This window comes from Amblyomma maculatum, chromosome 6, assembly GCF_055883805.1.
Source record: "Amblyomma maculatum isolate TAMU_Amacu chromosome 6, ASM5588380v1, whole genome shotgun sequence".
Classification (NCBI taxonomy): Eukaryota; Metazoa; Arthropoda; class Arachnida; order Ixodida; family Ixodidae; genus Amblyomma; species Amblyomma maculatum.
This window is the reverse complement of record NC_139349.1, coordinates 141,122,934-141,147,642: the sequence shown is the minus strand read 5'-3', so window position 1 is coordinate 141,147,642 and position 24,709 is coordinate 141,122,934. Positions and strand designations below refer to the sequence as shown.

General features: G+C 47.4%; 1 protein-coding gene and 1 pseudogene across 3 annotated transcripts in view; one reads left to right on the top strand and one right to left on the bottom strand.

Moving 5' to 3' along the window:
* Window positions 1-12,400: 12,400 nt before the first annotated feature.
* LOC146186902 (E3 ubiquitin-protein ligase MARCHF11-like) overlaps window positions 12,401-24,709 on the top strand; it is a 53,312-nt gene continuing 41,003 nt past the window's right edge. The window contains exons 1-3 of one of the 3 annotated variants that reach the window (XM_084607488.1): window positions 12,401-12,558; window positions 13,231-13,584; window positions 13,862-18,667. In XM_084607488.1, the coding sequence (XP_084463614.1) occupies window positions 13,259-13,584; window positions 13,862-14,060 (525 nt within the window). In that variant the 5' untranslated portion in view covers window positions 12,401-12,558; window positions 13,231-13,258 and the 3' untranslated portion in view covers window positions 14,061-18,667. Of the gene's footprint in view, window positions 12,559-13,230; window positions 13,585-13,861; window positions 18,668-24,709 lie in introns of those variants that run through there. The other 2 variants (XM_084607487.1, XM_084607491.1) reach the window with 2 other exon arrangements.
* Window positions 21,854-24,666, bottom strand: LOC146186903 (uncharacterized; annotated as a pseudogene).

Below are 24,709 nucleotides of genomic sequence, written 5' to 3'. Positions count from 1 at the left end.
TCGGCACGCTGTTTGGAGGCGAGATCGGACGTAGTGACTGCTCCGAGGAAGCTATCGTCGTCGGTGGCATCTGACGAAGGAGGGAAGACGGGCGCGCGGGACAGGCTATCAGCATCGGTGTGCTTCCGACCAGACTTATAAATAACATCAAAATCGAACTCCTGTAGGTGCAATGCCCAACGTGCTAAGCGGCCACAAGGATCCTTTAAGTTTTTCAGCCAACACAACGAGTGATGGTCAGTGATGACGCGAAACGGTCGGCCATATAGGTACGGGCGGAACTTGGCAGCGGCCCATACTACCGCCAAACATTCTTTTTCAGTGGTGGAATAGTTACACTCAGCACGGGAAAGTGCACGGCTGGCGTAGGCAATTACTTTCTCGACCCCGTCTTGGTGCTGAACTAGAACGGCACCAAGGCCGACGTTGCTCGCATCCGTGTGTAATTCTGTGTCGGCATCATCATCGAAATGTGCCAGGATCGGGGGTGACTGGAGCTGGCGTCGTAACTCGTCGAAAGCCATCTGCTGCTCGGCGCCCCAGGAAAATGATGCGTCATCTCGAGTCAGGAGAGTCAGAGGGCTGGCCATCTGTGCAAAGCTTTTGATAAAGCGACGATAATAGGAGCACACCCCAAAAACCGTCGGACTGCTTTTTTGTGGACGGGGACGGGAAAGGCAGCAACGGCAGCAAGTTTCTCAGGGTCAGCTCGGATGCCATCAGCACTCACGATGTGCCCAAGAAACTTCAATTCGGTGAACCCGAAGTGGCACTTTTGAGGCTTGAGAGAAAGGTTGGCAGACCGGACAGCTTCGAGAACAGTTCTCAGGCGGCGCAGGTGTTCCGTGAACGTCGGTGAAAAAATTATCACGTCGTCGAGATAAACAAGGCACGTCTGCCACTTAAGACCTGTGGGCACAGTGTCCATCATCCGCTGGAAGGTGGCAGGAGCACAGCAGAGCCCGAACGGGAGGACGCGGAATTCATAGAGCCCATCTGGTGTTACGAAGGCAGTTTTTTCACGGTCCCTCTCATCAACTTCAATTTGCCAATAACCACTCCTGAGGTCAATGGAGGAGAAGTACTTGGCTCGGCGAAGTCGGTCGAGAGAGTCATCAATCCGTGGCAACGGATGGACGTCTTTTTTTGTCATACTGTTAAGTTTCCGATAGTCAACGCAGAAACGAAGTGTTCCGTCTTTCTTTTTAACGAGGACTACAGGCGACGACTATGGGCTGCTTGAAGGTTGAATGACGCCATCGGCGAGCATTTCCTTGACTTGCTGTTGGATAGCGTCTCTCTCCCGTGGCGACACACGATAGGGCTGCTGATGGATGGGTCGAGTGCCTTCATGCGTGATAATCCGGTGTTTAATGACCGACGTTTGCTGCACTTTAGATGAAGACGTGAAGCACACACGAAACTCCAGCAATAGATCTCGGAGTTGCCTCTTTTCAACGGAGGAAAGGCTAGAATTGATGTCGACAGCGTGTACGGCATCATCCGGTTCAGTGCTAGGCGCAGCTTCCTCTGAAGCAAAACATTCGGCGACTTCGTGCAGATGGTCGACGTAAGCAATGACAGTGCCACGGAACAGATGTCAATGTTCATTGGAGAAATAGGTGACAAGTACCTCCGTCTCTCTTCCACGATGGAAACAAAGACCTCTTGCCACAGAAACTCCCAAGGCGAGTGAGAGGGAGACATTAGGCTCAACAACCCGGAGGCCGTGATATGGCTCGTCACAAGTAACTCTGGCGAGGATGCTGGCGCGTGGCGGCACTGTGAGGCTATCATCGGCGACTCGCAGCGTGGAGTGGGACCCGCGGTACTCATGCCTTTCAGTGGCCAGTTTGGCGGAAAACGTCATCAAGCGGTTCGGTAGATCTATAGTGGCACCGTGCTCACGAAGGAAGTCGATGCCAAGAATAACATCACGAGAGCATTCGCGTAGAACGAGAAAAGTCGCAACAAATGTGCAGCATCGCACCGTAACCCGGGCTGTACACATACCCAGTGGTGCAACCACATGTCCGCCTGCCGTACGTATGTCTGGTCCGTTCCATGGCGTCATCACCTTTTTCAGTGTCCTTGTAAGCCGCCCGCTAAGGATAGAATAATCGGCTCCCGTATCAACTAAAGCGCTGACCTCCTTCGTGTCGACGATAATAGGGATGTCCAGGGAGACCCGGCCAAGACCAGGGCCTGTCGACGTCGGTTCGGAGTGAAGTGATCGGTGTGGTGGCGGAAGCTGGACGGCGGTTGGGTGGTCGGCGTCGGGACAATTCAATGTCGACGGCAGGTCGGAGTGAAGCAAGCGGTGCGGCGACGGAAGCTGGGCGGCAGTTGTGTGGTCTGCGTCGGGGCGATTTAAGCGACACGGCGGTGATAACTGGTTGGCGATGCGGACGACGTCGGGGCGATCTGGTCTGTGCGGCGAAAACTGGACAGGAATTCGGCGTTCGACGTCGGGGCGAATCGAGCGGTGCGGCGGTGGAAGCTTTACAGCGAATCGGTGTGCGGCGGCTTCGCCCCCAAAGGTCGCCGGAGCTAGTTTTCCCGATGAGGGCTCGAGGAACCATGGCGTCCAGCGGTATACCGTGACCCAGAGGGTGAAGAGCGACGAGGCGAAGGCGAGCGCGACTCGCGACGAGGAGAATGTGGCAGACTGGCGGGTGACGTACGCTGGCGGGTGACGTACTCGGCGATGTCCTGAGGCCGCTGACCAGGCCGTGGACGAGGGCTGTCGGGGGAAAATCCCCTAAGGCCCATCTAACGATAAGGGCACTGCCGGTACAGGTGACCTGCCTCGCCACAGTGGTAGCAGAGAGGGCGGTTATCTGGAGCGCGCCAGAGATCAGTTTTCCGGGGCGCCTGGGGCGGATCTGCCCGAAGGGGCAGCGGTGCCGCAGCGTGCACAGCGACCTGAGGTTGCGTGTAAGGCGAAGGGGTAGGTAGCTGGGCTGGGCGGCGTGTGACATCAGCATAAGTCATCCGCTCGGTGGGGCCCGGGGGTGGTGGTGGAACGACTGTGCTTGTTGGTGGCGTGAGTGCGTTCTGGACCTCCTCACGGATGATGCTGGCCAGGGAAGCTACGCCAGGAGTAAATGATCCATGAACTTTCTGGAGCTCCTCGCGAACAACGGTGCGAATGAGGTCGCGAAGGGAGCTCATATCTGCCCCGGGATTGTAGTCGGTTCGGTCAGACGGCGGTAGTGTGGAGATGGAATTCAGCCAACCGTACTGGCTGCATCGCTGCTGTAGCAGTTTCTCCATGGTCACAGCTTCAGCCAGAAACGCCGCGACGGTGGTGGGCGGGTTCCGCACGAGGCCGGAAAAAAGCTGTTCTTTGACGCCGTGCATCAGGTGCCGAACCTTCTCCTCCACTCTCATAGACGGGTCGGCGCGATGGCAAAGGCGCATAACGTCTTCAACGTACATTGCGATCCCCTCGTTCTGACGCTGAACTCGAGAGGTCAGGGCACGCTCGGCATTCTCTCGGCGGTCACTGTTGGCGTACGTACCGAGGAGCTGACTTCGGAAGGCCGGCCACGTAGAGAATGTGGCCTCGCGGTTCTCGAACCATGTCCGAGCAGCGTCTTCAAGGCTGAAGTAGACGTTCCGCATTTTCGTAGCGTCGTCCCAGCCGTTAAACGTCGCGACCCTTTCATAGTGAGCCAGCCAGTCCCCGGCGTCTTCAAACTGCTCACCGTGAAATGGTTTAGGGGTACGTGGGGTCTGAAGGATGAGACAGGACGAAGGGGTGGAAGGGACACTCATGGTACGGGCGGGCGGTGTCGTTGCCACAGCCAGAGTCTCTTCTTCAAGAGGGAAGGCCTCGGGGACAAGCCTCGGAGCCGTCGGTTGGTACGGTGAACAGGAGTGGTCACGAGAGGCGGCCGCGTAGGGTCGTCCGCAGGAGAAGGGATCATCGATGGCACCTCCACCAGTGTCACGACTGAAGTCAGAGGAAGCCGTGAGAGTACACGTAGCCGAGGACCCGAGAATAAGGTCGGCTTGTCGTTCCGAACACAGAGTCACAGAGTCCAGCACCAGCGTGCCGCTCGTGCCAACCACCGCTTCGTCGTCGTCGGCCCCAAAAACGGCTGTCGCGCGGCGCTAGGCACGTGGCAATATTATGAATGCTGAAAGAAACATTCAAAAAGGATTTATATGATGGTTCGGGCATGTATACAATACAGAAAAGGAGTACAAAAAATCTAATGGAGCCTGAACCAGCGCAACCGGGGAAAGATAACAATTATGGGAGAGGGTCTACCAATGATTAGCCTCAAACAAATGCAAGCTCTCTTTTGCCTTCCACCACATTCCCTTAAAGGAAAATTAAAATTAAATATGGGACAGATGTGTGAGAAGGAAATAGAGACTCAAGGTGTTACCTGAAGAGAAAAACAGTTCACTCACAACTGATTGATTTCTTGGATACAGTTCAGTGCTGTAACATGCAATCTAAAGCATGAGGGTTTCGGCATGAAACATGTACAGCTTTTGGCAATTGCTATGTGGGAATAGAGCCAGGGTAATTAGTGCCCAGGACGGAAATTAAAGTATTTACATTAGCTGCAGTTTGCCATGTTGTTACTACATGTTTTTTGCACAGGGCTCTCTTCATGCTGCTGCTTTGTGAAAGCATTGATGTCGGTTAAATGCAGTTTTTTTTTCATTTGAGAAATGTTTTTGCAATACAACACAATATTTTAATCCTAGAGTTCCTGAAATCAATACTTAACATATTCTGTGATTTACTTAAAGCAGAAGGTGTCGACGACATTACAACAACTAAATGAGAAAAAAAGACCATGCAGTGTGATATATACCAGGTGTCCTAGCTTTCAGAGAATGGATGTGCCCTAGCCCAGTGAATTAATCCAGCTGCGGGCTGTTGAGAGTTGCCTGGCCTAGGCTGGTGTTTCATTATTTAACCTTAAAATGATTAGGGCTTTATAGTCAACATTTAAATTATTGGCTTCAAGAACAATTAGTATCAATAAGCAAGTAGTAAACTGTCTTCCAAAACAGCTGACAGAAATGTTTGCACCAAGGTGCCTTCTACTTTGCATGATTTCTGTTTCCCTGTTTTGAACGGCAACATACCCAATAAATAAAGTGTCTCCATGACAGCAATTCCTCTTCAATGTCCCGAAACGTGGCTCAGACAACAAAATTGTCTTTTGTTAGAAGTGCTTTCTATGGTGTGGCTTTGCATAATGTGGGTGAGAGATATGTGTGAGCAGCTAGTCATATGGTAGCTCGATTTAGAAGCAAGCTATGGAAATCATACCATGAAGCAAACATTGCGGACAGCTGTTTTTCAGCACTATCTGCAACTTTAGAACTAAAGGTTTGCTCCTGGGGCCAATAAATAAGTCACTAATTAGTTTTTACTACCTGCAGAAAAAGCATGGCAAATGGGAAGCCACTGGAGACTAGAGCAATCAACTCTGAATAGTTCTCGGTTGATTTCACTAGCCTAGACCAGTCAAGCTTTGATTAAGTTTAGCCGGGATACTTTGTATGCATGGTTTTTTTGGCATCTCTTGGGGTCAGCTTCAAGTGAAACGGTCATGACGCAGCGGTGGTCTTAACTGATATGGTGGAAGCTGTCCTGTAGTCTCTCATCAGATGCTTTATATTGTAAGGGGGTGCATGCTTCTGGGCTCATGCTGAGAATAAGCAGTACTTTGAGTCCCATCGTTTGGTTTGGCTTGTGGGGTTTAACGTCCCAAAGCAACTCGGGCTATGAGAAACACCGTAGAGGTGGACTCCGGAAATTTAGACCACCTGGGGTTCTTTAACGTGCAGTGATATCACACAGCACACGGGTGTCTTGCTTTTCGCCTCTATCCAAAAGCGGCCGCCAAGGCCGGGATTCGATCCCGCATCCTTGAAAACGGCAGTCGAGCGCCGTAACCACTGCGCCACCCCAGCGGGGACTTTGAGGCCAATGTATATGAGATAGCTAACTAGAATGTGCATTACAAGTGCACATACACACTGCTTCCTGTACTTTCTCCTGTCGTGATTTTGAGTAAATTCCAAAGGGCTTGATGCCAGTGCACTGTAGGGATAGCTCGTGGGAAAAGAAAAGAGGAAACTGCATGAAGAAACAAGGAGAACAAGAATTGCTACATAGTACAATTGCATTTATTCTTTCCTACTGTCCTTGACCTTTAGCAGTGTTTTTGCCAGCTCCACAAGACCCATTTTAATGCGTTGTGTAAAAGTTTTAAGAGCAAGTTAAGCCGACATATTTTCCACTGAACAAATGTTTGTTCCATGAAACACAGCGTTGTATATATCTTGCACACTTTCCAAAGAGAAATGTCCGTCTTGAGTCCCACAGTTTAAAAACACACAGCCTGGCTGTTTGTGTCATTACCGTAACTAAAAAAGAAATAAGTTCACATATACAGCTGCACCTCGTTAAATGTATGTTTATCACCCATGTATTTTTCATTAATAAGCACAGCAATGCTTGCAAACAAAACTGCCACTGTGGTACCAAGGTTTCTGTTATAGTGTGTGAGGGCTTTTAAGGTTCTTTGTATTTGCGTAGGAAAGTAAAACAGACTGAATTACATGGCTGTTACTCTGTGAAACTGCCATCATACCGTTCATTGCACGGTGTACAATGTTTTTGTGAATTCATGAACTGTGAGGCACACTAAGACCTTCAGCTCACACACTCTGCTTCCGAAATCACTTTTTCTTATGTTAAAATAGTTAGCTGTAAGTCACCACTGCAATGCTTGGCAGCTCATTTGCTAGTCATTGTACAAAATGACTTACGCTGCCCGCTTAGATTGTAATCATTCTGTTATAACCTTATGCTGAAAGCTAAGGTAACACTCTACATAGGTGCAAAGCAGAGTAGTGAATCTGTGAATGCAAACAGCAAATCCAATCCAAGCAGAAAAAGAATGAATTCAGATTAAGTTACATGTGACCTTAGTGTCAACAAGTCAGGTGTAACATCCATGTCTCAGAGCTTTCATAGTGGATAACAAACATAGAACCAATACCTATGTGATAATGCTCAACACACGATGAAAAGATAAGGTAATTAATCTGTGCAAATGTGGTATGAGACCATGCACAGTGGTGGCCATACAGCAAATGTAAACTAATAAGTGAGAATACACAGTTGATCACTTTGCAAGGTGCAAAAACGTTTAGGCGAGCAGCAAATGCAACAAGGACTGAAAAAAACTATAATGCATTCTACATTGTTGTAAGGTTCGCACACGTACATCATCGATATCACTCAGTAGGCAAGTAATCATATGCGTCCCAGCAAAATGAAAGCAGCAAATAGGCACGGACATGAGCATCGACGACATCTGATTTTGAAGGCATCGAAAATATCACAATTGGTACCCCTTAGCAAAGAAATGCAGCAGAATAGCTACTCAATACCAATGAAACTGAGTTGGCATACAGTCTGGCGAGAGTAGAGCTGTAAAAACAACAAGTATGGGATGTGATGTGTGCAACTCCATAACAGCATCATGTCAGTATAGAGCGTACATCACATCATTTGTCTAAACAGTTATCCAATGAAATTAAGTCATCCAAGTTACGCAGGAAGAAAGCAAATTACAATGATTTCTTCAAATGTTTTTTTTTGTTTTAACCAAATATGTTTTCATGCTCAACATGCCTTAGGTACACCAAAGTGTCCATATCATGAGGCACAAATGCATATGGTGTGCCTTTTTTCATAAGCATAACCTCCCGCCATACTGTACATTTTGTATTGGTATCGCGTCTAAATAATGTTTTTTAAAGACCTGATATGGTGATAAAGTGTTTAGCCCATCACATACAGAAGTGTTCAGTCGACCGATTCATCGCACAGATATTTATTGCAGACATAGGTGCACATAGCTAGCAGGAAATAAAAATAAACCGGAAGGTACTCTCAAAGTGACAGCTGCCGCGAAAGTACACGATATTTTCACAGTTTACACAGTGCCGTCGAGTACCCATATCAGCACAAAGCGCAAACCGCGGAATAGTGGCATATTAGTAGCTCGAAAGCCGTGCAGCTAACGGGAAGGGCTCGGCAAGCGCAGCACATACACGGACGACGATCAACACAGGTGATCGACACGTGGCGGAAACAATGTCGTGCGCTCGTTTATGTGGCGGTCACTGCGACCAACGGAAGGGGTGCCAGACTAGCTGTCACCAAGTTAATTTCAGCATTAGGAAAGCACAGTGTGTGACGAATTTTGCAAACATGTACAGTCTTCTTCCTTGCTAGGAGGCAGTCGCTCAAGTCGTAAACACTTTCACAACACATGCACGGGCACTTTTCGATGCGCGGAGGAGTCAATTCGTGCGCATGAAAATCACCGTGCTGGCCGTCGGCTGTGAAGATCCTCGCTGCTAGCGATAATCATAAACACAACGTGACAGCGGTGCGACCTAATACACTTCGCCGGTTGGAAGATCACTGTCTTCAGCTCAGCGCAGATGACAGTAGCCCATATGATCCGACTTGAGGGGAAATCACTATCGATAGCAACACTAGTATTAGAAATGCGCGCTAAGTATATTGGTTTTTGCAGCAAAGAAACAACCACAATCTACGCTTCGCTTCGCACCGCTGGCGGCCATGTTGCCCTGGCGAGATCGGGGAGGAGGAGCCGGGACGTCGCCTACAACGCAACCAATAGCTGCAATCCGGTCGCCTTGCTGATCATCACGTACGGGCAAAAAGTTGAGATTGAGTCAACGTTTCTGCGGACGAAGGATGCGGGTGTGCGCTATTGTATGCCCCTCCGGACCGGTCGTCTCGGCGCGCCCGCATATGTGCAGAGCGGGTCTAAACAGCAACCGTACAGTGGCCTTTAAACCGATACACGTGTATGTTTACACATCTCCCGCAAGCTAAATATCTCTGATGTCCGCGGGTTTTGGCGAATCTAGCCCAGCGTAACATACCCATCGGCCCGTCGTAATCGAACCTTTTTTTTTCATCTGTACCCCTTATGCGACGTCGTCCTTTTTGCAGTCGAGTTTCTTGTAGCGGTTGAGAAGCTATATTCAAAACGGTGCTTTCCGAGAGGACAGCTACAGGCGCACGTGTGCCGCTGCAAGCTCTGGGGAACAGAGCATGCACCAACGGAGATGTGAACGGGACAAACGCTGGATACCGCCGGCCGAAACTATTTCTTGACGTCCACTGGCCTATTCCTTTTTCGACCAATATTTGAGAGTCGCCTGACGCAAACAGCATCTAAACGATGGATCATATGCGTGGCACGCCAGCTGGCGTATCGTGATGTCACGTGCGAGCCTTTTGCCAGCACACCATGCAGCACAATGTGGCGACATCCGTAGCACTCGCTGTCAAACACAATCTCTAGATTTTGCGAGAAATACCACTAGCTACTAAGCGCGCACAAATGAAGAACCTCACTTTATCAGCCAGACTGCAGGGCAGTGTTCTTCTACTGTTTGACTGTACGCATCTGAGATGAGCTCGCCTGAAAGATCTAGGTGTACTGGGAACATGTCGTCTAAGACACCTGCAATCTGTCAAGGCATGTCTTCATTTTGATAAAAATGCAACTTTGTCGCCAGCCGAAAAGAACGTCCGAGACATGTAAATTTACCGGAAGATTCTGCACATTCTGTTCTGTTTTTGCTAGCCGTGTCACTTGCTATGCGAGCCTGAAGCGCCCAGCGAAATATGAATACGTGAGGGAGAAAGTACAGGGCCAGAAGTATATTCAGAAAAGCACAAAACGGCGCGAAGCCCCCCAGCGATTGCGCGTGAAGGTCAGGGGCTTAGCACTACAGGCGAGCGTCCACTGTTAGCACACAATGCAGGGGTACAAATGGTGATTCGATGACCATGTTCAGGGCCTTCATGCGCGCGAATAACCCCCGCATAAACGACAGTGTACCTGGACGTAAAACACATGCACACATAAGCAGTGCTTGCACGAGCATGCGTGTCACGTCTTGTCACCTAAAAAAAAACCGCTCAGAGCACTAAACACAGCAACCCTGGATGCCAGGAAGAGGGAGGAGGGTTATTGAATACATTCCTTGGTAACGCACGTGGGGCGGCACTACGCGGGACTATCTGGCAAGGAGCAGTCAGGGTATGGAGGTCATCTGCTCGAAATACAATCAAAGGCTCACCATCGTTCGCTCACAGGTGCACGCACTACCCCGTGGCCATAAGAACTTTGTAAGATTTGTCGGGATTACACCGAGCACCTTATAGACCATGAGCACTGCACTGCAATGAGAAGACCTAGGTGGCATAATATAGTAGAGAACACTGCACATATTGCCACACGATATTCACAGCTTAGCGTAGCCTAACAGTCGATCACACAAGATGAGAGTTACGCCTGTCTTAACAAAGCATTGTGAAACAAATCCAAATTAAATTTATTGAGGAAAAGAAGGACAGGAACCACGATGTCATGAACTACCGAAATACATCGCATCTATTGTTTCCTCCGCTATGCACTCCGTCGACGCTTCGGCCCTCGCCAATCCATGTGCAGCAATTGACTGCAAGAACAAATACTGTCTACGAGCCGCATCCCCTCCCGCTGCCGACGACGCCCTCTCCTTTCCCCCGCCGACCGTCCCATCGCATATCGCTGTCGTGAAACGCCGCACTGGGATTGGCGGGAATACCCACTGTGATGTACAGTGTCCACACGCGCTGTCAGAAAGCGCTCGGAAAGAGCCTAGAAAATAGTCGAACGTTCAGTCGCCTCTCAAAGCGCCGTTCCTGCATTGTTGTCCACCCACCGGCTCTCATTGTTTCAAGGTCGCATAAGCCGGGCGATATTCTTGGCGCGAGTCTGGTGTATCTGACCGCTAGCCAAAACAGATGCACATTGAAAAACACACATACCACTTGGTTGGATAGACATAATTGACATGTCCCCATCTCAAGCAAGATAATTTCGCCCGTCTCCACTTTTGTAGAGAAAACAATTACATTGAAAAAATTTCCCCGGTTTTACACATCCTTGACAGTCCTCACAAGATATTTTCCGAATCAGGTAAGCAGTGGCAGTCAGAGAGCCCTATGCACGCATGTCAACATGGAACACGAATGTAGCACGTGAAGCGTTACACGGCAATGACTCCCTCAGGATGACAGCTCTGCTTGCTTAGGGACTACGGCGTGAGACATCACTGTTTCCAAACAATACAATTTATTTAGTTGCTACTGTGACGAAAACATTGAAGACGGCGCCGATCCCTACGGCTCTACGATGAACGCCGTCAGTTCGCCTGTCGGCGCCGATCCTCCTGAAAAAAAAAAAGGCTATATATCAGAACACTGCAAAAAACATGGACAATAACCTGACTTCAACAACATGTGCATGCTTTCTGAAACGTGCGGAGAACCAAACGACAAAACAATTGCTGTGCAAATTGGAAAGCATGGCGACTCCTGCATTAGTAGTCCCTAGCGCAGTTTCGTTATCAGCTCAGGAGCTGACATTTCATCGGTTCAGCGCAAGAACGGCAATAATATGACATGTGTTCTCACGCGTTGTGCATAAGGCGAACCTTTTTTTCTTGTTTATCGCTTGGCCGAAGCGCCTTACATCCGTATTCTTCGTTTTGTTTTTTTGCTCCAGTTCTTTGAAGAATGTCGAACCAATCACTCGCCCAACAGCACGCTATATAAGCTCTTGCATACCTCTCAAAAAACCAATAATTCACGCGCCGCTTGCCGCGCAAAAAGAGGCGATGAATCTCCACGCCAGCATGCTGCCTGCGAAGGAATGAAAGCGATCATTAACATTTGCTGGATTAAACGCTCATGATCCCGAGCTTACCTCTGCTTTGTTCTAGAATCCATCGATTGACAAAATTGAGAATTCGCCAGTTCATGGTATTGGAGGTTGCGCGGGCAACTGGCGGCAACGTCAACAACACGACGGCCGTACAGCGCCCACGCAGCCACTCCACAGAAAGTGCCAGGGTGGCAACAAACCTGTCGGCATCGCCCATGGTCCGCACCTGCAAGTAAATAAACACAGATATGAAAACGCATGCACAAATGTTACTCATCCACAAAAGCGTACCCTGGTAAGGTCGTTAGCCTCGACCAGGACGACGATCATGGGCTTTACTGGGGCCACCCTGCGCAGCCGATTGAGGATCTGCTCTGCTCTGGCGCCCGGAATAAGAGTAGGATTTCTGTGCGGTGCAAGTGTTAAGAAGACAATGCAGGTTCGGTACGTAGTGTGGGGCTCCGCAGCCCCTTTAGGTGTTTTAAACCGCGCGCGCGTCTTTCTATTTGTATTGTGTTTGCACGGACAGCGCGAGTGCGCATGAGCAAGCAGATAACCTTGGGGGGCGTGATGTTAGCGGCGACAGACGAGGGTAGATAAGCGCGCCGGAAGCCAGGCGCGGGGCTTCTCTGCCCCGGCGGAGAGGCCGGCGCGGGGTAACCGGCGAGCGTCATGGGCCAGCAGGGTGTGCACGGACGACTGAAAGAAGATCGCCGACTCGAAGATGGAGGCACTTAGGCGTATTCCTGTGAGTTGCTGTCCCGCGAGGAGCAATCTTTCTTGTGCCGTCGTTAGCGCTTTGGCCCCGTTGCTCGTTTTATTCGCTCCGCAGTGTGTTTAGTTTCGCCGCGGTAAGGCCCATGACATTTTTCCCGCTTTCCGTTGCTGTTCTATTGTTGCGCGCATGAACAGCCTGTTCTTAGCGAAGTAGCGCCTTAAGTTTCTTTGCTCTGCTTTTTTTTGTTTATTCGAATAAACCGGTGTTTTTAAGAGACTGGATTTGTCACCCGTCGGGCGAGACCATGGTTCGCGGACCCGTTTTTTGAAGGCGAGGCCTTCAGTAGAGAACCGTAATTTACACTTCTGCGCATGGAAGACGTAAACAGAAAGCATTCTTACCGATGTTTCTGTGCCTCAGGCCAGAAACCTGCTATGCTAAACGCATCAACGTACTATCCCCAATTAATTGATGATGGTGTAGCGAAGTGGGATTGTTTTGAAACATCTGCATCAGAAAATTAAAAAGAAGACTGAATTTTTAACGTGGCTTGAACAGCAGGGAGCTGACGAAAAATGTTGATGAAAATAAGGGTACTTACCGCGGGCTCGGGAGAACATTGCCCAACTTAGGCGAATTCCACTTAAAACAGTGCTTTCGTGTGTCGCAGAGAACCTTGAAATTCTTGGTGGAATTGTGCAGGCGTGACTCGTCTCGACAGGACACGAACATGCGGGCTGCAATCTCAGTCGAGAAGCGAGTAACCGTCGGACTGTACCGTCTGGGGTCAACCGCAGAAGATAGAACTATTGCGCATCTATTTGCTCTCGGCCGGTCAACCGTAAACGAGATCTACAGGGAGTTTTTCAAGGTCCTCCTCGAGAATCTGGAGGCCAAATGGCTACGCATAGTACGTCGCGACGAGATTGCGGAGCACGTGCAACAGTTCCATGCTGCCCACGGTTTCCCGCCCGCCGTCGGTACCCTTGACGGCTGCAACTTCGCGATATCGCCACCAAAAGAGCATGCTGCCGACTACTTCAACTACAAGGGGTGGTAAGTTTTTTTTCAAATATGATCCCTTATTTTCAACCAGTTCGATTTAGATTTTCAGAGATAAAAAAAGAGCCAGTTGCATAATCTTTCGTGTCAGGTTCTTAACTTCCGGAAGAAAATTTTACCTATGCAGTCAGTTCCCTAACTAGTTATTTTATCGAAATTTCATCAAAATGTAGAAATTCTCTCTGCAACATAAATTTCTTGGTTATTGATTTGGTTGTAGAAAAGATGTCTGTGTACACGGTGAAGCTTATTTTTTTTTATTTCCATTCAGGCACAGTATTATCCTCCTGGCACTGGTTGACCACCACCACCGCTTCCGTTGCATAAATGTCGGAAGCCCAGGCAGGTGCCACGACGCCCATGTGTACGGCCGTTCGCAGTTCAGCAAAGTGGTTGAAGGGGATCTGTTTCGTTCTCCTGGGGTGCTGATAAGAAACACACCTGTGAAACCAATAATCTTGTGTGACTAAGCATTTACGCTCACAGCCAACTTGCTTAAGCCTTATGCAAATGCAGGAAACGGCACTCCTGAAGCAGCATTTAACTATAACCTCTCTAGAACTAGGCGACTTGAGAAAATGTTTTTGGACTGTTGAAAGCTCGTTCACGTTTTGCTCTCAAAAGAAATGAATGTAGACTTCAAAACGCAAAGCAAGCGATCCGGGCTGCCTGCTTGTTTCACAATATTTGTGAAATGTTCAAGGACAGTATTGAGCTGCAGTGGGAGCAGGAAGCGAGTGGACATGATGCCGCCAATGGGCAACAATCTCACATTACCACAGTAGGTGATGTGCAAGGCGAAGTGGTGCGAGATGCTCTGGCCTGTTTTTTCTGGAAGCAAGCGCAGTTCACAACTTAACGTGCGGGTAGTCAGTGATGCCTATGTGTGCTTCGGCGATGCACAGGTTTGCCTAAAGGCACATTCACGTTTTTGTCACTTTTCTACAGTCCGCACGAAATACCCCTGTAACTTGTCTGACCGTTCATTGTTTTAGTGATGTGCAATACTGTTTTCTGTGTAGAAATGTATACTAGGATAGAAGTCAAGGATGAAGGCCCATCGCTTCCTCTGTATTGTGGCGAGCTGCCAGCGGCAAGAGCGACGATGCAGAATGTGTTCACTTGCAGTTGTTGCTCAATGTCGCTTATTCTGTCCGCTTGTTTGTCGACGGCTAACTGCAAGGCTCTGTGTTGAAAGTGACGATGCGCACGAATACACAAATATGCTGCGAGCCCTCTTTTCCAAGGACCTCCTCCAGATAATGGTGTTGGCAGGTTCTCATGAGTGCTTGCATGACAATTCAGGAGATGGCACATGAAGCTGCCTCAGGACAGTCCTCTCTGTGTAATGTCATGCCACTCCCTGCATTGTCCCGTTCGCAGGGTCATTAGAATCGGTCAAAGCCAGGAAAAGTAGCTTCATTCTTGAGCTGCATCCGAAAATAGTAGCGTGAAGCTCCCTAGTGTAATAAACATTTGAAATGATTTGCTCCGTTACAGCCGGCTACATTAATTTATTTTATTTGTTTACAAGTTTTTCAAGGATATCGATGAGCCGGTTTTCACGAATGGCAGCACGTTCTTCCAGAGCTAACTGCCCATACAAAAATTTCCTATGGTCAGCTATAGAAAATCCTTTGTATGGTCGGCTATAGAAATTTGGCCCAAATTCTATAGCCGCTTCTATGGCTCTGTCTTTAGGTTTTTCTATAGTCTGTTCCATAGAAGTCTTTAACCTGTTCTATAGACTTATGGCTCCCTATGTACTGCAGTTTTTAGCGGTTTCTATGGTCGCATACAAACGTTTATGGCCAGCTATATAAAATCCTGTGTATCATCGGCTATAGATATTTGGCCTAAAAAGCTACAGCCTGCTATAGAATTCTATAACCTATGGACTCATTCTGGTGTCCTAATTTAAGTATTGGCAGTCTTTAGTATTTTCTATGTCAGCTATAGAAAATTTGCGCGCGTGAGCGCGCGCGTGTATGTATGTATGTGCGTGCGTATGTTTCTGTATGCGCAAGTGTGTATGTGCATGTGTGTCATGCTCTATATCTTCGGTTTTATTTTCAAATGGATTAATAAATAACTAAACATTGGGGAGCAGCCCCCATGATTGAAACCATCATGTGTCGGAGGTACTCACTGCAGGCGTATACTTCCATGCGGCGACAGTGCTCCCACCAGTTATACCAAGATTGTGACGTAATCCTTTTGTCGTACAGAGTTGTAGTTGATGACATACCGTTTCTCGTTTCATACAGCACACAACTCTTAATCAAGCTAGAGTACAAGTCGCGCGAGGGATTCGAGCCAACGATATATGTACTTTCATATAAGGGTGTACGCCTACTGGTCTATAGCTTTTGGTATATACAATATTCTATAGCCAGCTAAAACCGGTTATATGACTTGCAGTCTGTAGCTTTAGAAGCATTGACATTTCTATAGACGGCTAAAGATAACTGTATGGCTACTAGTCTATAGCTTCGAGAACATGCACTTTTCTATAGCCAGTTAAAGCAGCTTATATGACTTGCAGTCTAGCTTTAGAGGCATTGACATTTCTATAGACAGCTAAAGATAACTGTATGACTACTAGTCTATAGCTTCAGGAGCATACACTTTTCTATAGCCAGCTAAAAAAGCTTATATGGCTATCAGTCTGTAGCTTTAGAGCCATTAAAATTTCTATAGACAGCTAAAGATAACTGTATGACAAATAGTATATAGCTTTAGGAGCATACACTGTTCCATAGCCAGCTAGCAGCTTATATGACTTGTAGTCTGTAGTTTCAGAGACATTCACATTTCAATAGACCGCTAAAGGTAACTGTATGACTAATAATCTATAGCTCCAGGAGCATAAACCTTTCTTTAGTTTGCTAAAACTGATTCTATAGCTTGCAGTCTGTAGCTTTAGAGCCAAATTTCTACAGACAGCCAAAGATATAACTGTATGACAAAGTATATAGCTTCATGGACATATGGTTTTCTATAGTTAGCTAAAGAGATTTTGTATGGTCCAGAAGCTGTAGACAAAGTGGTATAGAACTTTCTATAGCTGCCTATAAATATTTCAATGGCACTTTATAGCCGACTATAAAAGTCCATAGATAGACATAGCTGACCATAAACTTTACCGTTGAAGTACATAGACGATTTTTGTATGGGTGGCGCTCCTTGAGCGCTCGATCCTTGGTTCTCTGTTTTTCTGCTGCACAGCGTAGCTGCCGTTGCTATTCAAGCAGCTGCTGCAGGGCAGTTTGGGCTGCCAGCCCCTTTGCAGCAGCTGCCCTCTGCCTTTTAGGTGCATGAGGCAAGCTTGCCGCGTTGGGGCTCTCCACTGCTGAAGGCAGCGGCGAAGCCGTCGAGCATGGGAAGGGTTCAGGCACTTCTGGAGTCGCAGCTGGAGAAGGAGTGTCTTCATTTTCATTAAATACCGCATTTGGTTCCGCGGACCCCATTTCTGCTCCCTCCAGCATGCTGAAGAAGATCTGAAACAATACACATGTTCTGCGTTAAGTAGCAGATATGGTTCTACATGCAGCTGACGGGTACTGTAATTTAAAAAAAACTTTGAATTACGCCGTAATGGGGTTTCCCCAGGTATTGCATGCTGTTACTTCAAGCACGGACGCATACAGAGAAATGTTTTATTAGCGATTTTTCACACTTACTAGAAACAAAAAGTCACCACAACTACACACCAGCTCAGCAGATTCGTTCTCCTTCTGACTGCGCGGCCTGATTCCTCCATCAGGCTGCAGTCATTGACTGGCAGGGAGCCCAGGAACCTGTGAATGTCCCAATAATAAGGCCAGGAAATACCTCCTAACCCGGTAGTTTTCCCACGGCTGAGAAATCTGTAAAGAAAAAAGCATGAACTGTGATCTACACCGCTTGACCTCATGGACTTTATTGTAAATGAAGTGTTAGAAAAATACGGAAATGTCGCAACCTTAATGCATGGACTGCTCTTATTGTCGGCTATTAATTTCTGAATTGAAGATATTGCGGCAACGTAACGTGTGAACACGGGAAGGAACATTTGCATGGCAAAGATTTCCAGAAATTCTATGTGGAGGGAAATTTATGAATGCATATACACGCAGAAACACCTTAGATAAGTTGTACATACAAGCAGGCGTGAAGCACTTCTATTTGCCGCGGTCACTCGGTACCTGTAGCAGTGGGTTGCTAAGCCCAAGAGCAATGGAGCATTTCAAAGCCGTAATCGATGTTGAGTATGCCTGAGCGTGAATATGACCATGACAGAATATAGAAAATAGGCTAGCTGACCACAGTCTGTGGTGTGCACCTGCAACATGCGAGATGTGCAGCTTGTTCAAAATCACGCAAAAGAACACGCGGGAGCATTGCATATCATGTCAATCTAGGCGAGAAAATAAGTTAGCTGATGCATTTATCTGGCTTGCACGTGCAGCGCGCGAGGTTGCATCAACAAACATGGAGGCAAGACTGCTCAAAACAACACAGCAGTCTACGCGAGAGCGATCCAGGAATAGGGCTTAGTCGGGCTGGTTTGTTCATATTGAACGGAACGACGAAACTGCTGACAGACGGGATGCGAGAGGAGACAGACACATGTGCTTCTCTTCGCCCTCGTCCCCATCTGTCAGCGCCGTTTGGTCATTCCGTTCAGCAGAGGCGATGCAAATCATGCCATTTTATGAGAGCGTTCAAAATATAAAACTCACCTATATTTGTTGCCCAAGTTTTCAATTTTTTTCACTTCCTTTGTTGTTTTCACAATGCCGGCGGCTTGCAGTTTCTCGGCGATGGCTGCGTATACCTTTGCATTGCGCTTCGTACGCCGGAGGTCGCCGGGGCTGTCTTCCCAAAGCCTTATCAAGGCATATATATGTCTCCGACTCCGACCATGATTTCCGCTTTCTTTTTTCCTAGGCCGCTGGGCAGAATGCCATCTTGTACTCTGCTAGAAACACGCTGCCTGGACAGCAGACGGAGCAACACTGCCGCAACATAACCGTTCACGGTCGCCGCCATGAGAGCAATCAGCCATCGTAGCAATGTCAATGCGGCTCCCCTGACGACTATTGCAGCTAAATGAAAGAATATTGATTGCAATTTTTGCTATATATATATATATATATATATATATACCCTACAGTTAGCGTAAATTAAATTTAAAAGGTCAGAAAAGTAAAAACATTAGACGAAAAAAATGTTTTCTCGGCAACGTTGCATTTTATTTTTGGACAGCTACTATCGGGTCTACACACTCGCCTGCCAGACAAAGTGTAGTGAGTTCCCCAAAATCACTCAGCGCTGAGTACATTCAGCAGCGAGTGTCATTAAAGTTCATCATCTGACACGATACGAATGACACTAAAGGCGAGTGCACTCGTTGAAAGTGACACTAAACTTGCTTATCTGACAGGGGTAAGTCAGGTTCTCTTCAAGGCTTGTTTTCCAACTAAAATGTCTAGTTCCCAGACGCCGCACTCGCATTATTTGAAGAAGTGAGCAGAGGCAAACTTCCCTTTCTAAGTAAACTGTGGAATGTGCAGTTGACTTCAAGATGACTCAGGGAGACGCACCAAAAAGGTACAATGGTTGAATGCCACCCTTTCATATGTAAAAAAGAGGATTAAAGGGGTGGAGATTGTCAAGCCCCTTGCTGCTCCAGTGTGACTGGTTTCGGCCCATTCGTCACACTCACTCCCTCCTCACTCTCTCCTTGTCTCACTTTCGCCAATCGCCAGCATGAATGCGCCATTGAAAGGCGTCTGCCTCTTTTCGTTTCAACTAAGACTGCGAGAGTGGCGTCTTGGAACAGGGCCTTTCGGTTGGAAAACAAGCCTTGCAGAGAAGCTGACTTACAGATTTCTGCAAATCGTCTATTGTCCAAAAAGGATGAATTTGGACTACTCCCTCGCCCCATGTAAAAGCTACAATTGACATTATTGCAGTAGCGCAACTGTCTTGTGACCGTCAAGAAGAGTATGTTTGACAGGACGGGTTACCGAGAAAATGCGCACAAATTCGTTTTCCAAACAGTGGTTCAGTGCATGGTTGCTCTCGCCTAGCCTCCAAAAATTTTACGGAAGGAGCTCGCGGGGGTAATGGAGACGCTGTACACACTTTTCGAAAATTCATTGCTTGTTGGAACAACTTCTTTCGGCAGCAGATCGGGTTTCAAACACTCCATAGAGGAAGAATTTTGACAACTCTCTCACCTGATGCAGAGCCTACAATTCATGATCTAGAGAAAAGCAGAGAGTGTCAGTCGAGTGAAAGGAATGAATACCTGAAGGCACCACTCGATCTAGGACGTGGTGCGAAAAGCCCGAGACACTGGTTCTTAGCACAAGGAGACGCATCCACTCAAAGTGGAAACACAAACCGTTCATTAGGGAAGGACCGCGGAGTGAGTTTTTTTAGGTGACAAGACATGAAACGCACGCTGCGTGCGTGCACGTGTTTTGCGCGCATACACTGTGGTTTATGCGGGGTCTATTCGGGCGCACGAAGATCCTGAACTAGGTCACCGCATCACCCTTTGCACCCCTGCATTGTGTGCGAACAGTGGGCGCTCGCCTGCAGTGCTAAGCCGATAACCTTCAGCCCAATTACTGAGGGGATTTGCGCTGTTTTGTGCTTTTCTAAATATACTTCTGGCCCGGTACGTTTTCCCTCACGCATTCATATTTCGCTAGGCACTTCAGGCTCGGATGTTTAGGTCCAATGGCCTAAACAACTGCTTTTCCCTTTCCCGCCAGGTGCTTCTGGACAGTCTCTGCTGTGCAGGGCGCCCTTTCAACATTCCGCCCTCTCAACATTCCTAGTTGTGTCAAGTGTTTCTCCAAAAGTAGTTACTTTGGAAAAGTCACGTCATGTGTAACATTGTGCTTGGTTCCCCGCCTAAGTAGTAGGCCAGATTATACATCGTGTGACGCTTTTTGTTCAAGCTACTGTATTTGGCAGAGTGAGAGTTCATACTTTGTTGGTTATGTGTTCTTCCTTATTTATATTCTTACTAGGTATGGAAAAACTTCTGTTGACCCCATAATAGTCTGTGGTATCCCCATCGCCTATTAGTGGGCTCGACGAGTTCACGGGAGAGTATGATGGCTGCATACAGTCAGCTGCCTACTACTGGACGTGTTTGCGCGCCCTGAGGTCCGGAGGACCAGTGCATTGTTTGGTGTGTTCCAGCAGGGTTTCCTTACTCACGCTCCGAAGAGATCAGCACTGCTGCTTGAGAGACAGACATTACTGTTTTGTTTCACTGCAATGGATGACAAGGGATATCTATGGCTATTTCTCCCACTTCCATTGCGTTCTGTACGCTTATTACTTCGCTTTTAATGAAAGAGCTTTATGGCATTGCCATCCTTATTGTGGCTATTTAATTCAGCATCTACGTGTACTGTATCCTAGCAACTGGATATACATTTTCTTTTTCTATCACTCCTTTGCACAGGACTGGGTGGATCTTTTTTGATACGCTGGTGCACAGGTAGTTCTTTCTTGCCAACTACTCGATATGATATGGTGATCTTCAGCCTTTGAAGGTTTTGACATAGGCAGCCTCATTATTTGGTTCATTCGGCACTCCTCGTTACGTTCTTCAAACATATTTTGAATGCCGAGTCACATGAGCCTATCCATTGACATGTAAAGTGGATGTCATAGTACCGCTTTGACTGCTCTCCTAATGTCTAGCTGTCTTCCTCAGCTTTAGGTGTGGATAGCGAACATGATAATACATCCATCCTTGCAGTGCCATAACCATCAAACTTCAGTCGCTCCCTCAATTACCTCAAACTCTCATTTATGTTTTCTACAGCGATTCACAAGCTGCCCTCCGTTATAATCGAAATAGTATGTTACCCTAGACTTAAGAGGGGTCTATAAAAAGCACTGTCGGCTCTCTATTCATAACCCATCACTCTTAGGTGAATTCCTGGCCATAAGGTATTGTCGGAAATGATATGGGTAATCAGTTAGCCTGCAACATTCAATACTTGGCGTCGTCAATCCTCTGGGACAGCCCACCTACAAGTGTTGAAGCACTGGCCAATTTGGTCCTGCTTGGACCAAGTTGGTCCGATGATATGACAAATAAACAAAATGTATAAAGGTGCCTCTTTGTCTCAGGTTAATGGGTGTGAATTTCCGGTGGAATGCGTTTGATGGTCTTTCTGTTAGAGATGAAGTATGATATAGTGATAACATCACATATTTCTACACAGTGATAAGTGTTTATTTTTCAATGCATTTCTACGCGCTGTGGCAAATAATGTTTCAAATATACATACTGCAGTCTTGGAATTAATGCATCAATAAACTGCACACATTTCCTTACAGTTATTGCTAAGGACTCCAACTTGCTGTAGGCGATAAGGTGGACTTATTCTAAATGCAGGAGAAATAGTCACAATTGAACTTGTGTGTAGTAGCAATGTGTGGGCCTCAAGGCATAATTTTCACCTTCAGGTAAAATATACGGCACTTTCTTTTGCCTCACAAGGTCAGAAATTTTTTGTTTTGCCTAGAGTTGGACTTTTCATCTCTAGCAAGATGGCTGGCTTTCGATTTTTAAAGACAATGCTGTCTGGGCTGAAGCCGAGTCATGGAACTAGAGGGTTCACAACAAGGCCCATTGATGACATTGCATTGCCTGTGTTCAACATACACTCATCCATAGCTGGCTTTTCACAAGCCTTCCCATATCTCGTGGCGTCGTTGCCTGCAAAGTTCTGTGGCAGCATTTTTCTGACCTTGACTTCCCAGCTCTGATCTGGTGATGTCACAAATCTGTAGAATGTGTGTGCCTTGCTTCCAGTTATCTGGAGCATTTGCTCCCTTTGCCATTGTGTGCTGTTCTGGCCAGCTGTCTGATCACAAATGTTTATTGCCTGTGCTGAACTCACAGCAACCATGTCGGCATAAAATTTTGACAGACGAGGACACAGGTCTGTCTTTAGCGCTCTATAAATTGTGCATTTGTTTCAATCCTGAAATGCAATTTCGTGGAACTGAAGTTCCTCAAACATCTGGGCATGTTGGCTGGCAAGGATGTGCTGCAATCATAAACTGGGCTCACATGGTGTGTTTGTGTCACACATGCCCGCAGCACTTTCTTCGACATTGTGACTCTGAAGGCAGCGGCCCTTAACAAGCCTTGCTAGGGCGCTTCGTGGAGCAGCAGCAATAAGCCGCTCTCGGATGTCAGCAAGTTTTTGAGGCCCCAACCGGATCCTCGCTTTCGAGACCACATGACACAAGTCCTTAACTTTTCTTGGCTGATCAATATTCTTTGCTTTCAGCTTCCCTCATGATTGCTTTACATCTGTGGAAGTGAGTACGTCCAAGTTCTGGATGCCAGTTCTGCAGCAGTGAATAGATGGCATTGCATAGTAATAAAGCATTTGCAACAGCAACTCTGGAATTTTGTTTGAAAAGAGTACTACATTCACACATAGACAAGATACAGCCCACCAAACTGTGGCAAAAATGTTGGAAAATAACAACATAGGCAGATTTATGTGAAAAGATCCTATTCGGCTCTGGGATTATCGCTGCGCATCCTTACCTGTGGGTAAAAAGCAACAGTGTAATCATGTGCTTGCAGCAGGAAGGATTCCCTGCTTTGCACAAGCAGTGGCCCTGTAAAGAAACACCAAAACATTCACTCCCTAGATTTCAGGAAAAGCATTTTCATGTTATGATCCATTACTCTCCAGTATGCTTCCAGCAACGTGCATATATTTCATATTTGGAGTAAACAGCATAGCTAATCTCCACAATACGCGCTATTAAAGTATTGAAAAATGACTGAACGCCCGCGAGAAAATATTAAAACGACGAGTTAGTAATGAATGCAACATTTGCGCTAAGGGGCGTTTCGCAGATATGGTTCACCAAACGATGAACAGACCAAAGCAATGCTCGCACTGCATTAAAATCTGCTTTCTGGAATGCGTGCAAGAGTGAACCTTCGACGTGTACTGTACGACAAATCCCGCTTTAGTGATCACATGCAAGCAAATGCATTTCTTTACAAGCGCGTACAAACGGGGCCTGTTTTTGTTTGCAACGCAATGGAAGAGTTCAAGCACAGTTCAGGTTGGCGTAGCTTAGCCTGCTGCCACACCTTGCATAACCTCAGGCGCACTTCTTTTGCACGGCGTATTTAGGCCCACTGCCCAAAAGATATTTCTACACCTGAACAGCAGACGCGAAGAATGGCCTACTTTGTTGAGGCAAGTCAACGGGAATTCCCTCGTTGGTCAACAACGGCGTGACATAGCAAACAAGGACAACAAATTCAGCTAGTAAATAGCGCATGCACCCACATTTATAGATTCGTCGCTTCCATACTCCAAGCACAGTATGTGCGGGCTTTGCCGTACGTGTGAGGTTTGTGGGCATAATGCTTAGACGGTATACGAGGAGGCTGTACATTCCTTCACAACGGCGCAAATAATATGCCCTGCGTTTAAAACTTCTTCTCCTACAAGACACCGAACACGCGTTTCTGCTCATCCGATGTGGGACATAATGCTTCCTAGTGTCAGTGGTCTTTTAAATAAAGACATGCCAACATTTAAGGCGAGGGTACCACGGCGGCCATCTTGGTAATAATTAAAATTCTGCCACCAGGCTACGCCACTGATTCACGACTGAGAAAGTGCCTGCCGGTCTCGCCCGCAGTGGCTGAGCGGCCCAACCTTGGCTATGTAGAGAAGCTTTCTTTCGTTGGAGGGTGGGTCTTCAGAGCCCCATTCTTCTCCCCGCCATGCGCAGGTGGACGCGTTCACCTGTTCCTGTAAATATGAAAGCAATCTGCACTCATTTTTTTTCTGGGCTGATTTTTCTTGCACATTGTTTATATCAACGGGATACCAATGCGGATCAGGTAATGCACTTGCAACAGCTACTATAAATTGATCTGATAAGTACCTCTTCGGGGGAGGCGTTGGTATCCGAAGGAGGAATAGATTCCTCCATGAGGCTGGGATCATTTGCTGGCAGCGATCCGAGAAATCTGTGGATTTGCCAGTAAAACTTCCAGGGCATGCCCCCGGACCCCGTCCGAGTACCACTCCTTGCCAGCAACCTG